The sequence below is a fragment of the Ambystoma mexicanum genome, chromosome 4q (assembly GCF_040938575.1).
Source record: "Ambystoma mexicanum isolate Mex_15411 chromosome 4q, UKY_AmexF1_1, whole genome shotgun sequence".
NCBI classification, from domain to species: domain Eukaryota; kingdom Metazoa; phylum Chordata; class Amphibia; order Caudata; family Ambystomatidae; genus Ambystoma; species Ambystoma mexicanum.
In genome coordinates, this window is record NC_090928.1 from 724379932 (window position 1) to 724395697 (window position 15766).

Below are 15766 nucleotides of genomic sequence, written 5' to 3' on the forward strand. Positions count from 1 at the left end.
CATGTGGCCAGATCCTAATCTAAATTGCTTTGAGTCGCTTGTGCTGGATGAATCGTTCCGATGAATGTTCCAAGAAAGTGCAATGATTCAAACACAGAGAATCATAAGGGGATTGACTCCAACATAGGAACTGTTCGCCCTGCCCCTTCTCAACAGAATCACCAGCTTTTAGCACCCTAGATGCCTGTAAATCAAGTAGGCTTTAGCATTCATAATGCTGCACAACAAGGGAATATCCCCCACAATTCACCTAATATTGACACTCTTGGTACATCTTGGATCGATAATAATGCCTTATGATAATATCATATACTCGGTATACTAAAGTACCACTCTTCTTGCGACCATTTAGAGTAAAATAAGTGCTGAGAAGGGAGGAACTCAATAAAGCATGGGTAGTGACTCCATAAGGCGGGGTTGACTCTTGACACCACTGGTTTGGAGGCCTCATGGGTCAGCATGGCCAATGTATCAGAGACTGTTCTTCCATTTCATTCAAAACAAGGTGCGTCCCCGGAAATGTTTCAATCCCTGTGAGGCTCTAAAATTCCCACAGTTGTTGAAGTCAATGAAGAGATCTTGATCTCTTCTGATACGTCTTTAACACCTCCTGCACAGGGGAGATGAAAAAAGGGGGAAACTAAGCAACTAAAAAAGAAGCCAAAACATCTTCCAAATGTAAATGGTAATAAGAGAAAGTCCTCTAGGAAATGTCTTCGTTCTTTACCAATAGATGACAAAATAAATGATTTGAATACTCAATCAAGGGATGTAATGGGATTGATGGCATCGAATATTGACATCACATCTAAGATTCATAAGAAAAAAAAGAATACAAAGTCAAATTGAAGTGCTTCTCAGGGGAAGATAACTACATTCTTGATACCCTCTGAGAATGAGGATACGGCTGATCGGAACTTGCAAGTGCCAGACCCACCTTCGAGTACAACAATGCTACAACATATTGCATTTTCTGACTTAGTCAAAAGTCATGGCCTTGTTACTTTTGGACTTAACCCCACTACTGCTATGATGGGAACCAGTGATTTCGCTCAAGAAGCTGGATCTGTGCCATCCCAAGAACTGTCTAAATTACCATCTAGTGGAGTGCATGACAATTGCAGGTATGATGAAAGATTGATTGGCTTTGAGAACATGGTTGAGATAAATGGCACAGTGAACTTTAATCGGTCTACACTGCTCCATATATTCTTGAAAACACCTTCATTTCGCCTATTGCACTCCGGAGATATCGACTTAGTCAAAATATCTGAACATGGTGGTAATAGTCTGGTGGCTCCCTTCTATTCCCACTTAGTAGCACGTTTAGAATAGGAGCACATTGATGTGTTTCGATCAATTGGCTTTGACATGAAAAGGTTAAGAGATGTCTCACATTTATCCCTTTTCTTGTCGAATCCCAAAGATCTAGGATCTTCTAAGCAACATGGAAACTCATTAACAATGTCAAGAAACGATTTTGCCAATGTTCTCAAGTCAGGGGGATAACTCACAGAGGGGGATAACTCACAACTAGAGTGATCATGCCTAGCAGAGGCACTTAGTGTGCATACTATCTCAAAGGGCCCAAGGAGTTGTTTTTAACATAAAAGCTTTGAGATTTCTTTTCTGGAACAGCTGTTGCTTTCTGAATATAATGAAGGCAACAAAATATAGATCTGTATTTCTGGGATAAGATGTATTTCTGTTGCAAGAGACTATCGTGCTAACGTTGTTCACCCTGGAGGGGTCCACACGTTTACACTGAAGCCATTAGAGGTTCTAGTGTTCGGCCATCTGGAGATATGACTATTGCCATGTATTTGACTAGATAATTAAGGAATTTTAGCCATAGGTCTGGAGTTTGACCGTAAGCCTGATGATATCTTGTTAATTGACTTATATTGGAATCCCAGAAGTGCCAACTTTTTTATATTCATGAATCCATTTATGTGATAGTGGAAACATGGTTTGGTGATGGCAAATCAAACACTATTGTTATTCGTTTCGATGTTAATTCTGCTTGTGCTGACGATTTAGTCAATAAGCCATTAAGTTTATCGAATACTTGTCTTGTATGAGTGTGCAGGATTTGCCTGCGTGTATGCTGAGGGACTCCCTGTGCCTCATTTGTTGGTGCTATATCTTTTTTGTGCATTATGGTGTGCATGAGTGTGTGTACGTGCTGAGAGGCTCCTCTCTCTTGTTTTAAAGTATGTTTATGTTTATGAGTCAGTGTATTGCAGCGTGATCTATTACTATCATGTGAATTAATAATGGAGAATACAGTAAGATGTAATGGTTATTTGTTTTGAATATATGAATGTGCGTGGGTGTAAATACATTTTATGTATTAAATTAAAACTACTTTTGAGGTGTGTCTGTGGTCATCAGCTTCGTAGTTTTGGGTGTTTGGTTGTGTCGAGAGCTATTTGAAGAGGCCTGCTTATGCCAGAGCATATATTAGCTTGCGTATGTATGATGCGTGGACAGATGACAGTCGGCTTCTTTATAGGTTTGCCGGTATCCTGGCGGAAAATCCACCAGAATACTGGCCAATGCTAATACCATTTCTGGCACTCGGTCAGATGGCATTGCCACTGGACTACGAGTGCAGGAGTGACGGTGTAAATCCCCATTCATGGAGTCCTACTCCATGGGTGGATTTCCCATAATTAACTGCACTGGCAATACTGGTGCCGGTAATAATGGCAGTTCCTGTCGGTATGGCACTTGCCTTACCTCCAGCTTTTATCTGGAAGTCACTTAGGTGCCCCACTGGCAAACCTGTAGCCGGCTTCTTTCGTCTGGGGCCTTTTTAGCTACTGCTCCTTTAAGGGATGGGAAGAACAGTTGTCCTACAGAATTGGCCTCTCCTGTAAACTTGGCTCTCTGCATGAGGATGCACACAACTCTTTTATGGGTTCCAAATTCTTTTGCTGACAATAATTACTTTGTGGTACGTTCCCACAAAGTAATTACTTAAAAATCTTTCATTAACATTCATTTCTTCATTTTGGAGGGTCCCCCCATTGCCCCTTCCTCTTCGCTAATGCCCCTGCCCTAAAGCCCTCCCTACCTCATTTTTTCCCCCTTAGCCCACAATTCCCTAAAAGAATTGATGAAAATTCACAGTAATTAGTTTGTGGTAAAGTATCCCAAAGTAATTACTGTTGGCAAAAGAATGTAATATTTATTTATTTATTTATTTGTTTAAATATGTGTAGCGCGCAAGCAGCCCGGGGGCTTTGAGGCGCTGTTACTTGTAAGAGCTTAGATACAGAGGTACAGGCGTAGTAGCAGCTGTTGGCACCTTACAAATCAATACAGAAATAGCTCCATCATTACAAACTTATGCAATTTGTATTACAACTTATGCAGTGGATCATATGTTTAGAATTCAAGCTGTTACGAGGGACCTTATGAGAACAGGATGGTTTTCATTGCTTTACGGAAAGCGAGGAGGGAGGCCTCACCTTGAATTGTGGGAGGTAGGGCCTTCCAGTGTGTGGGTGCGAGATATGGGAAACTGGATCCGCCCGCTCTGGCTCTTTTTACTAGTGGCACCCAGAGCATGTTGGTATAGGGTGATCTGGTTGGTCTTGTAGAGGTTATGTGGTTGTGTGCAGCATCAACAAATAACTATCTGAGCTCCTTTTGACTGCTCAAACATTCAATCACAGCTACCTTATTATTGAATTCAAAGCTTAGCATAAGCCAGCACACAGTACCTTCTCATATCACTGATGTTCAACTTGTCTAGTCTTTTCAGTCAAAGTATTTTTCAGTGTTATCCAATATACTGCTTCACTATATCATGCAATTTCGGACCACGGTCATCTTCTCTCTGATGCTTTCAGGCCCTGCTAATAGTAAGCAAGTGCTTTATAACTGCCACATTTCATCCAAAATGAAAAATAAGTAATTATCTGCTAGAGGATAACATAAAACAAATTCACTTTCTGTTCATCTAGTCATCTCTTTGCCCATAGAAGAGGAGCAGGTCTCTCCTCAACAAAGAACTCTTCACTGAGGAGTAGTTTCTGCTTCTGGTTCACCTGCACGGGTACGGTCTTGATTATGTCTCATTGCTGCCTCTGTATGGTGTGCTCCACTTCAAAACATCTGCGTTCCCATGTCACAGTCAGCCCGCTCCATTCAATTGTTCATTGGAGCACGGGGCGGGTATGTCTGTATTGATCGGTCATTGCGGATACTCGACATTTAGAAAAAGAGCGTAGGTCAACCAATTATTTTTCAGAAAGTTCTCTGATCAATCCTCTTGCAATGAGCTGAGGGCTATAGAGAGAGGGTGAGTCAGCCAGCCCCAGCAGTGAGTCATTCCAACTGCCACCACAGTGAGAAAGTATTCTGGTGCAGTGAGAAAGTGTTCCTTGACTTCCATGGTTGCTCTTTAAAATATTGTCAAGGTAGGTAAGACAAATATTCAACTGAAGAAAATAAAGAACACTGATGAAGTTGTTAAATAAATTGACGTCCTTATTCAGTAATGTAACATATATTGTTCTCATTAAGGCAACACTATAATTCCACCACAAAAGATAAAGTTTCAGAATGGGTTTTAATAAATAAGAGATTCCCAATATTCTTTTTTAAAATTACATATGAGCTTTGCAAGTGCGACTTGAAAAAGGTGTGCCATTTGTGCATTGCTTAATGTATAATGCCCACATACATATGTGCATATATTAGCATGCACACACAAGAGTCACGTCATGGCATCATGTGCATCGAGAACAATAGCAGTGAGAGTATACAGCTACCCCTCCCTCTTCTCTGCAGGTCTAATGTCTCTCTCTTAACATGCAGCACAGAAAGGAAGGATAATAGTGCACTGGGCAGCGTACATTTTTTCTAAAATCATACTTATGTATTACAAAGTTTCTCATTAATGTCACATATAGAAACAAAATAGAGTTAAACATAGATACACTTAAAAAAGTGTGGGTTAGTCAAAGTGTGATTGTATTATCGGTAAAACACATTTTGATAGTTCATACAAAATGGGTCTAGCAGGGAATGCTTTTAAACAGAAGCTATTCAACATTCCTGTGCTCCAGATTTAAAACATTATCAATACACATATGTTGTGCACATGAGTTTCTTCTAACGCATTCGCCTGTGTGGTATACAAGGAATGGTTCTGTTGCCCACTGCAGGATATGATCTATGTAATGTTGTCAGACAACAAATGTGTATTATTTATACACCTTTCTGGGTGGCGAGATTTATTGTGTGCTTTAATAATGAACAACCCATTAAATTCTGAAGGCACAAAGCCTTATGAATAGACCTTCCAAGTAATTAGCAGCCCCCACCTTTGCAATCTCTGTGCAAGATCCGCTGAAATGGAACTCCCACAATCTCTTCCAGCACTTTGGGCTAGAATAGTCCACATCCTCAAATCTGCAATGGGAGACAGAGTCGCGATTCTCTCTCACAAGAACTGGGGAGGGAGGACATCATATGTATGTAGCCTTGTAACTACCTTACCTTGGTTCTAGGCTTGGCTGGGTTGTGGTAGGGTGAGCCAGGATCAGTAAACATGGAAAAAGGGTGAGGGGCGTGTGAGAGAGAAAGTGAGAGCGAGACAGAATGCAAGAGAAGTAGGAATCACCAAAATGCAAGGTGTTATGTTTATACTTATATTTAATTTTGTGTTAGACATACCTTATTTTGTTAGGTCGATGGTAGATTTTTAATTTGCCTATTTTCTTTTTTAAACATCTGAAGTATTCCTTTAACCTTTTAAGTTTTTCTCTTTGTATTAATTTGAAATGGACTTAGAGGTAAGGCACAGGTGATATCTGGTGATGTACTCCTTGACCGCCACAAATTCTTGTCATCAAAAGTAGACGAGGTCCTTGGATGAGCCTCAACCGCCAGCCTTTGTATGGGAGGGAACAACTGTTGGGTCCATTTAGGAAGCTCCAGTGGTGGTGCTGGCTTAGTAGCAGGGTGACATCACTATAGGCTGAGTTGCTAGAACAGTCAACGTTTGTAATGTCAGCCAACTCATGATGCAACCTTAGGCCCAATATGAGATCCTTTGTCTTGGTGAGTGATTTCCAAAGAATTGATTGAATGTTAGATGTTGCTGATAGGCCTCACGGTCAACTCAAGACACATCTCCACTTTCTCCTCGGCATGGCACTGTACAGAGACAGTAATGCCCATGCACACGTTTCTGGACAAGCAACGTACAACAATACAGGTAATGGCAGCGCCTATGGGCTTTAAAGGATGCCCACATCACTCCTCACAGTGCATGTGTAGCCAGGGATAGGGCTTGAAGGTGTATGTATTTTGACCTTGATACATGACAAGGGGCCACCTAGTGGTGAAATGTGAAACAGCGTCTCGGGAAGGCTGTTTCCGGTGTGTATCAGAGATAAATTGGGACTAAAGTAATGTCAAAATCTGTTAGTGAGATTCAGCCAATAGAAAAGAGTGATATGTACAAACATTTCTGAGAAGCAGAGTGTGTGTGGTTAAGGCAGAAAGTGCAGAGAAGTATTAAAGGGGTCTCTTCTGTTGTTCTAGTCAGACGCTGCCCTACTGATTAAGTCGACTTTCTGAAGAGGATGCCAGTTTCACAGACCACTGGTGTGGCACACAATCAATGATGCCAAAATGAGAAAGAGGAAATGGGGTAATTTATTATGTTACATGTTATGTTGATAGTATGTACACCACTCTAAAGGTGCTGCACCTCACTGAGAGAAAGGAAGTTGCAGAAATGAGGGAAGGAGGTTTCAGCAGAGGGAATAAGAAAACATCAGCCTTTCAGATGGGTGGCATAGCAGCTTCTTTTACTCCTTAAAAACATGCAAATATTTCCAGCAAAATGAAATAGTGTGTAAACATGCTACCAACTCATAATAGGAAGCATACACACAGGACCCTGCCCCCTGCTTCCACCCATACAGCTTCATGGATGTGTTCAGATCAGTGGTACCAGAAAATACTACCTTATTACTACTAATATTATTACCAGATGGGGCCTCATTACGAGTTTGGCGGTGCGGACATAAGGGTGCCAGTACCAACGTACCTGCACCCTTTCCGGCCCACCAAACTAAAGGTTTGCTGGTAAGGGCATGGAACTCCTGGCAGGCCTGACCTTCCGGAAGTTCAGGCCCCTTCTGCCATTCTTTCCACTGAAGCACCATTAGCAACGGTGCCGGTGCTGCATTGACCCCATTCCCGTGGTTTCGCATGGGACTCCATGGGAATGGGGATTTACTGTTCCGGCCACCTGCCATAATATCCCGTTGGCCACTGGAAGTCAGGTGGGTTTTACCGGCAACCCCGCAATGAGGCCCAGGGTCTATAGAGATCTATAGAGGAACTTCAAGGAAAAAATGCATCTTTTAATTTGCATAGATAACTAAGTTTAAAGAAATATGGAGTAAAAAGAGACTTTCTCATCGAAAAAATACTTCGATTGGGAATTGGAATTAAATTTTACCCCCAACTGCAAAAATAGTGATTACAATACACCCACTTCAAAATCGTATCTATAGTCCTGGAAAACATGTGGTGTTGACATATCACTGCTTAGTGCTACTTTACTGTGCTCAGGATCACCTGGGGAGAGGGATGAGGGGCTGTAGAACAGGGTAGGAAGGAAGAGACACCTGGACAATGAAAACATGCTGCTATATTCGTTTGATTATTCCACCATAAGGTTTTGGAGGGATGGAAAATGAGAGAGGAGAAGATGAAGGTTTGTAGAATTAGAAAAACCATCAGGGGGTTAGTTGCAGGGATATATGAGGGCTGATAGGTGGAAGAATGGGGGCATTTTGATGTGATGTTTGAGTGTATTGGGAACTTTGGGAGGCTGTGTGGTAGCATGTTTGGGGCTTAGTAACAGAGATTTGGAGCTAAGTGAATCTGCTCGGGGCTTTAGGACGGTCAGCTTTGATGAACCATCTCTATTATTGCCACAAAGGGATGTACAAGAGGTGCAATTTCACACCCTTCTGGGAAGAACAACAGCAGTGATGTAGTGGTACCCTGGCACCTCATGTTGCATTGTGTCTGCAGTTTGCATTGTAGCTATAGTTGGTTCCTTTGTACCAACAGTAGCAGGGAATTTCCCCAAAATCTAACCCCGCCATCCAGCCCCCTAGCCCCCACCACACCACAGATGTATACTGGGGAGTCACTGCATGCGTGCAGGATCCCCCTGTGAAATGGGCATGCATGCAGTGACATCCAATGACATTGCAGTCTTGCTCAACGCCCTGTGCATGTGCGTAGGAAAGATGAGAAATTGCAGCCGCCACACACCATCCCTTCCACCTGCAGTATGCATGGGTCTAAGCCGGTACAGCGAAACTGCGTACAATCGGTGAAATTGCACTGATCCCCTGGGCACGTGTCCATGTGTTTCTCCACATGGAGTAAAACTGCACGTTATGGAGGTTCCTGCATAGATGCATTGGTGTTCGATGCCACAAAGCAGGAAGTCTGCGGCATTGGAAGATACCCAGGCAGAGCCGTTTGGCCTGTTGGTTTGCCTAGAAATGGAAGGCAGCTGCCACATGCCTTCCCTGGTTCTCTTGGTTCCCGGGTTTCTGAACTGTTTCATGAGGGCGGCAAACTAGAGTAAATTACGCGGCAGGTGGGTCGCGTGTCTCGAGGGCTGTAGGATGATCCTAAACGGGTGAAATGGCGTATGGGCCGAAAGGGTGTATTCAGAGGGATTTCATTGCAATCCTCGTCATCTACACGTAAACAAAAGGATAGACGATGTGATGTGTTTCTTGCATAAATATCAAGTAAAACCCGCAAACATAGCATAGAACCAAACATTAAAAACAAAAAAAATGGGCTAAAGCATGCATGTTTGTCTAGGCCTTAAAGACGGAGTAAAATTCTGATTCATATTTTGGAAAGCGCTGAGAGTGGAATTTTGGGACTGGGTCGATACATGATTGCATGTTGGGGAGCGTGAAGGGATGATGATAGCAGAGGGGCAACGTTCTGAGCTTAGAACCAAGACCACACAGAGCAACAGAGGTTCAAATCACGGATCCGCGCTTCAAAACCACACTCAGGTATGGTATTAGGCGCATTATAAAAAAAAACAATTACATTTAAATATAAGCGAAGGGAAATATTTTTGTTTTGCCTTCTATGTTGCAGTGCTCTTTTTATGCCCCGCATGACAGAATCTGGCGCCACTTCCTAACAGGGCTTGCCATTTCTATTGCAAATACAAAATGGTCGTCAAGACCATTCAGGTCAGAGTTTATAAAGATAGACTTTGGCTCCACTCCATTAAACATTTTCACGATTTTCAGGCCTTTATTGAAATAGCTATTTAGAATGGAGTCTGACCCCCTTCTACCCCCGCACACCCTCAATATGGCAGGCCTTGTCATTTCAATAGACCTTTCGAGAAAGCAGTTAGAAATGCGGTCTGACCGCTCCTCTGTGGGATAGGCTCCAAAACTAGTACATGTGACCCTTCTTTGCAGAGAACCTTTTCATGTGTTGACGCCACCCCCCACCCCCCGTCACCTTCCTCCAACGTGCTGGGGAGTCGAACAGAATTAAAAATGCATTTCACCTCTCCCATTCCCACTATCACCCAGCTCTTCCACCCTCCAGCCCCTGTGATTTCATATTCTGTTCTGTCCTCTGCAGTCTAAACTCGTTATAAAATGCGTAGTTAAGTGCTTCAAGCAGTTGGGCTTAATCAACGATTCACGTGCCTTTGCGCAGCTGTCACATTTAGTTCATATATCTGTATGTCAGTGATGCTTTTATGCATGCCGTGGTGGGCAAGCTAGTGCGCGCGGCTAAGAAAAACAAAATGCATTTGTAAATATTTAAGCTGGCACCTGCAGATCCTAAAATAATCTTTGGCAAACCCAGCAGTTTTGTCTTTTTATTGAGCATGTTATAGGCATTTATTTGACAGGCACTACCATAATTGTACTGCCTAGACATACTATGTAAACAGATGCCAAATGGTATGAGCTTCTGGGCATACAATGGCAGTACTTGGAAAAAGCATACCTGTTACCTATGCACAATCCAAATGTGTTGGCTTAGCCAATGTTTGGTTGCATCAGGAATTCAGTGTAAGGAAGAGATGTGAGGATGCACACATTGGATGAAAGCACATTGGCTCTCACAAGAATGCTTAGTAATAACAATGTTTAACCCTATTGCAGCACAAGATGTGATGTTAATGATGTGTGTGATAGAATCAGCTCTAAGAGATCCTAGGAGTGTGTGCTTTGGGCAGGAAAGGGAGGTTAGTGGTTGGGAATGGCACTAGGGATGAGCATGGCCAGGGGATGCACAAACTGAGTGTCTCTCCTCAAATACAATCGTCCTCTCTCTACTCCTTGTCAGTAGTTTCAGTGTTTAGGTGGTGCTACTGGTATTCTTACTAGTCAAAAATCAAAAACGAGAAGCCTTGTATTGACCTGCAGTTTATTCTCATCTTCATCAATGATGTTCAGTGAATAAGAAAAGCGAGGGGCATTGGTGTTGCACCATATTTACATATCCCCTTTTTACATTTTTAGGAAATACCTTCATTAATATGTATGTTTATTCTAATTACTTTAGCTGGTATCTTGAGCTTTTGATGTGTCGTTCTTATCTCTTTTATCAGAGTTGGTATAAACACACTGTTTGCTCAGGTGCTGTAGCTAATAGAGGTCGCTCTTCCTTTCCCAGTAGACCCTTTTGTGTAATGTGGGGATTATGCACAATCCACATTTTTCCTAGTCCTGTTTTTCCTCTTCACAGTACTTACTCTCTGAAGCCCCCTTCTCTATGACAAGGATGCTTTCTTTATTTCCTTCACTTTTTCCTTTCCCCACAACCTTGACTATGTTAATATAACTCAATGGCTCTCCTGGCTCCATCCAGTTCCATGCCCACTTCCATTATGGACCCCGACATCACCAGTAGGGCGTGTGTGGTGGGCCCTAAGTACTGCAACGAGGAAGAACAGGACCAGGAGTGATGATGATTACCAGTAAAGAATCCCCATATTACCTTCACATCCTTCTTCCTTGTCCCAGTACTTACTCTCAGAGGCATACCCAAGCATACCGATGGCCCCCAAAACTGTAGCACTAAATTCAGTGGACGCATTCGAAAAGAGAAGGCAATAAAGAGAGGGTCCTGGTCATGGAGGCAGTGGCCTCCGTGAGTAAGCAGTGGCGTCGCTAGGGGAGATAAGGGGGGGCGGGGCCCACATCTGAAATCGTGGGCCCCCCTTGTGCCCCCGCTACTTTTGCTCAGCTACTTTCTCTGCACTGCCTGCAGTGCTGTGTCCGCCTGCACAGCAAACACACAGGGCCACAATCAATGCTGCCCACAACAATGAACTGAAGAGCTGTCAAATTCCCCCTGCCGCCAAGAGCAGCTCCTCCAATCAGAATGTAGCGCAGGAAACCACTAATGATGAGTCATTAGTGACTTAATGGTTTACGTGCCTACAGTATGATGGGAGTGGAGGTGCAGTGTGGTGTGGTAGTTGATGTGCACAAAAGATTATCTGCAGGAGTGCTTCTGACATCACACATTGCCCTTATATAGGCAGCTCCCCTACTTTTGTCTTTGGCCCCCCTACTTTTGTCTGTCGCCCCCTCTGTGCCCCTCCTAAATTGAAAATGTGATTCCTAGCGACGCCACTGAGAGTAAGTATTGTGACGTGGAAGAAGGAAGTAGATGTAACGATAGGTACTGACAAGTGCCAGTGATTAAGAGAAATGCATTTATCCGAACAAGTAGAAATCACCTCAGGTCTAGTGTGTCACTCAAGAACAGGGAAGGGTATACCCCGAATATCGCCTTAATAAATCATAGCAATCCCCTTCTGTATGCCTGAAATATATACATTTATTTCACAAGACAAATCGCACTGTAATGTGAAAAGAAGATGTGGACTGAGATGCCATCACCACAACACTTTCGGTTCTTCAATATTTGTATCTACCAATGAGCTACATTGCGTCATTTGACATTGTGCATTTTACGAGAATTTTTCATCCACCTTATATATTTAACACAAGTCTTTATGAACTGTATCATGCGGGCACCGTTTTAATGTCTCATATATCATGATCAAAATGTCTGGCGGGCACCTGATCAGGTTTGTTAGGTGAAATAATCAAACAGTTGTTGTTTTTGCTGTTTTGCAGACTTGCTCCGTGATCCTTTCCATATCTTGGATTGGACCCCGCTGAAAAGGAAGTAGTAACCATGGCAGACGATGCTGACATGCGCAATGAGCTGGAGGAAATGCAGCGGCGTGCAGACCAGCTGGCGGACGAGGTGAGAGGAGCAGGGCATTGCATGAAAGAAACGGAACATATACTCTCCAAAGTGAGAATTACTGCATCATTGATTAGCAGCTGGAACGTATGTTTCACGTCTGTTAATCCTGAAATAAGAAACGATTTTCCACAAGGAATCATTATCTGTTAAATATCAGCAGATAATGGAAACCATTTTGCAAACCGCTTCTATTGGGCGGTAAAATGTTCTCCTGAGCGTCTGTCACCACCAGGCAGCAGAGGCCAATACACTACAGCATCCATTTTACAACATAGACATCTGTAAGACAGGAGATGGCTACACTGGTGGATCAGACCTGCTGCTTGTACCCTCCAATCCATGGAACCGTACCCAATCACTACTCTTTCGGTTGAGTATCAGTTCAACTCACCCGCCAGAGAATGTGTTCACACAACTGCCAAACTGTTTATCTGTCCATTCTCTTCAATGAACTCTCACCCGCCTGGAATTGTGTGTTTTCACCCGCTTTTCTGACTCGAGAGATTGAGAGCTATTTGTTTATTTATTTATTTATTTATTTATTTTGCAATTTATATAGCGCACCCAGCCCAAAGGCATCTAGGCGATGTTCTTACAGAACACAACAGTGGAAGGTTACATAGTTGCGCATAAAAAAGACATGCAATGTGAGTCGAACTGGCTATAATGACATTTTACTGAGTATGTTACTTATGTGGCTAGTTTGCTGCTAGATAGTCTTGACTTAGTGGCGAGCTTCCTGTGTAAAGAACCTATGGACTGGAGTATATGATGAAGTAAAAGATGGACTGGCCATTGAACTGGTTGGGCATTCACCCGGTGGACCAGAAGCATTGAGATGTCCGGGCTGGTCTTCCCTTTTGGGCCAGGGGGTGAGCATCAGAGACAGGACAATTCAAATCATATAATAGCACAACCACTACACCTCGCTTCCCCAGCGCCTCTGTCCAGCAGCCAAAGGTGTGGATGGTAAAGGGAGGGTAACCTGGTCGCTAGTAATCTACAGATACACAGCTTGTGCTCACTTGCAGGACCGGCGGCTCGCTCTACTGGGTGCTTGATATGGTGGTTTGTGCTCACACTTCCGATAGCGTGTTCTGGGCCCAAATCAGTGCTGTCGCAGTAACTAATAATAACGTCGGTTCTGACAATTGAATGGCGACAGACTCATTTTGGCAATGATCTTACTTTTATAGTGGTGCTTCTGGGCACAGAGGCTTTCGCCTAGGTGTGTTTCTAGGGGGATATTTTGACAGATTTAGAACTGGACTGGAGTTCCATTCTGCCTCACTTGCTGGTGGCATCCTAGTCTTCCCATGGGTGTTATGACTTGGCCCCAGGAAACAGGGGACCCGGCACATGGTTGCTGGGGGAACCCAGTCTACATAAACAGTTACAGAGATCACCCTGTTGGACCATGGACACGCGGTCGGATCACGGCCTGGGGGCACCTAAGCCAGTCCAGCCCACACAGCCAGAGTCGCCATGCAGGGGCTCTGGGACACAGGTACAGAGTTGCTCGGTAGGGGCTCTGCTAATTACAGGTGGGCAGTGTTGCCTCGAAGGGGCACTGCCATGGTGGAGGGCTCTGCAGTGCAGGCCCTCTGCCTGGAACACAGTGCTGGCGCAGTGGTGAAAAGACGACACTTCAAGCAGGAGTCTGGTGGATCTGACTGTTGAGCGGGAAACGGCTCATCCCTTTTATTGTGTGGGTCACATGGTCACAGACATGTGACATTAGCACAAGCCCTTATCAGGGACTTGTTGATCCTTAAAGGGGCACAACCTAACAATGGGTACATGTCGTTCATGTAGCATCTTAGTGTGATCGCTAGTGCTCTTGCAGTGTCATTTCAGGCAAGTTCATCCCCTGTTATTTCACCACAATCATAGCGGTCCTAGAAGATACATTGCTTGCTCTTTGCTCCCAAGCTCCAATCATGCAACAGGATCCTTTTATTTAATTTTTTTATTGGGCATTTGTAAGGCGCTTATACAACAAGAAAATGGTGTTTCAAAGCGCCCTTAAGCCCTGATTAGTTCACTAACTCGTTGGCTCCGGTGCTATCAGAGTAAGTGGATAACGAATGTATGCAATGCATGTGAAACCAATCAATACTGTTAACCTCCTTTAAAAATGTGAAGGATGTTGACATCTTAAGGATGCCCCTGTAATCAAATGTTGTACCTCAGATTTCCTAGCCATCATTCCCTTGCTGCTCCCTGCTGCACGCGCACAATCACCCAATCTCTGTTTCTGTGGATGTCCCCACAGCTCTGCCCCATAAATTGCGGCCGGTCTCGCTTGGGCTTTATAGGCCTCAAGCGAGACACGGCCCGCGCTATCACCCATTTCCAAAGCAAACCTAGCAAGAGCACCACTGTGCCTAGCCAGAGTTACTCTCGCTTTACCCAAATGCATGCCTAAACCACAGGATACCATCACCCGTAGGTAATCATAATAATTAACCTGCTCGATTTTTCCTTCATCCATCAACAAAGTGAGTCCTCGCAATTTCTTCCTTACATTCGGGTAGAATGCCATAGACTTAGTTTTGGATATATTCAAGGCCAAACCATTCTTCTTACAAAAACCTACAAATATATTTAGTTGGTTAGGACCGGCGGATGCTGTGAGTGATAGCAACACTGCAGCCCCCAATAGCTCCTCAATAACGCCATTGAAGAAGATGCAAAATAGCCAGTACACCTGCCTGGAAAACCTCCTTTTCGATTTTAATGATACTGGAGGTGGTGCCATCCATCCCCCATCTTGCCACAGCTGCCAGAGTATACGTTTTGAATAGTGATTAGGAGACTTGCTGGCATATTTATCCCTTTGAGGACTTCACACAGTCAACACCTTGGTACTGTGTCAAATGCTGTCCGCAAGTCCAACATATACCACATAAACAAACATCTTCCATAAGACAGCATATTTGTCACATACCAAGCGAAGACAGAAACTTTGTTCCACTGTGCTCAGCCCCCCACAAAAGCCTACTTGACTGTGGTTTATAATGTGATCCTCACTGATCCGAGGTGTGATAGCAAAGCCCTTGCATACATTTTCTTCCTTCCATCCAATAGGGAAATTGGGCGGTAGTTAACTGGCAGATCTCTATCACCTGTCTTATAAATTGGAACTACCTTACCTGTACCCAGGAACTGGAACTACTTGTTGTTTAGGAGCACATTAAATAGCTTGGTCAGATATGGAATCCAAATGGCTGGTTCACTGACATATAAGTCAATTGGCACCCTATCTGGACTAGGCGCTTTCCAAAGTTTTTGACTGGGTAGGGCTCTTTCTGCTTCTTCTACTGTAAGTACCAGTGGCTCTGGAGTAATGACCTCCCTGCAAGCTCACAAGTCCCGTTCCAACGCATATCCCTGCTCGGCATCCTTTCTTACATGTAAAGTGTGG

General features: G+C 43.7%; 1 protein-coding gene across 4 annotated transcripts in view; it reads left to right on the forward strand.

Moving 5' to 3' along the window:
* The window catches only part of LOC138467966 (synaptosomal-associated protein 25-like), a 752318-nt gene that overhangs the window by 433181 nt on the left and 303371 nt on the right, over positions 1 to 15766 (forward strand). For all 4 annotated transcript variants that reach the window (XM_069608316.1, XM_069608318.1, XM_069608315.1 and 1 more), the window contains one exon: positions 12204 to 12336. In XM_069608316.1, coding sequence (XP_069464417.1) covers positions 12265 to 12336 — 72 coding nt within the window. In that variant the 5' untranslated portion in view covers positions 12204 to 12264. The remainder of the gene's footprint in view (positions 1 to 12203; positions 12337 to 15766) is intronic.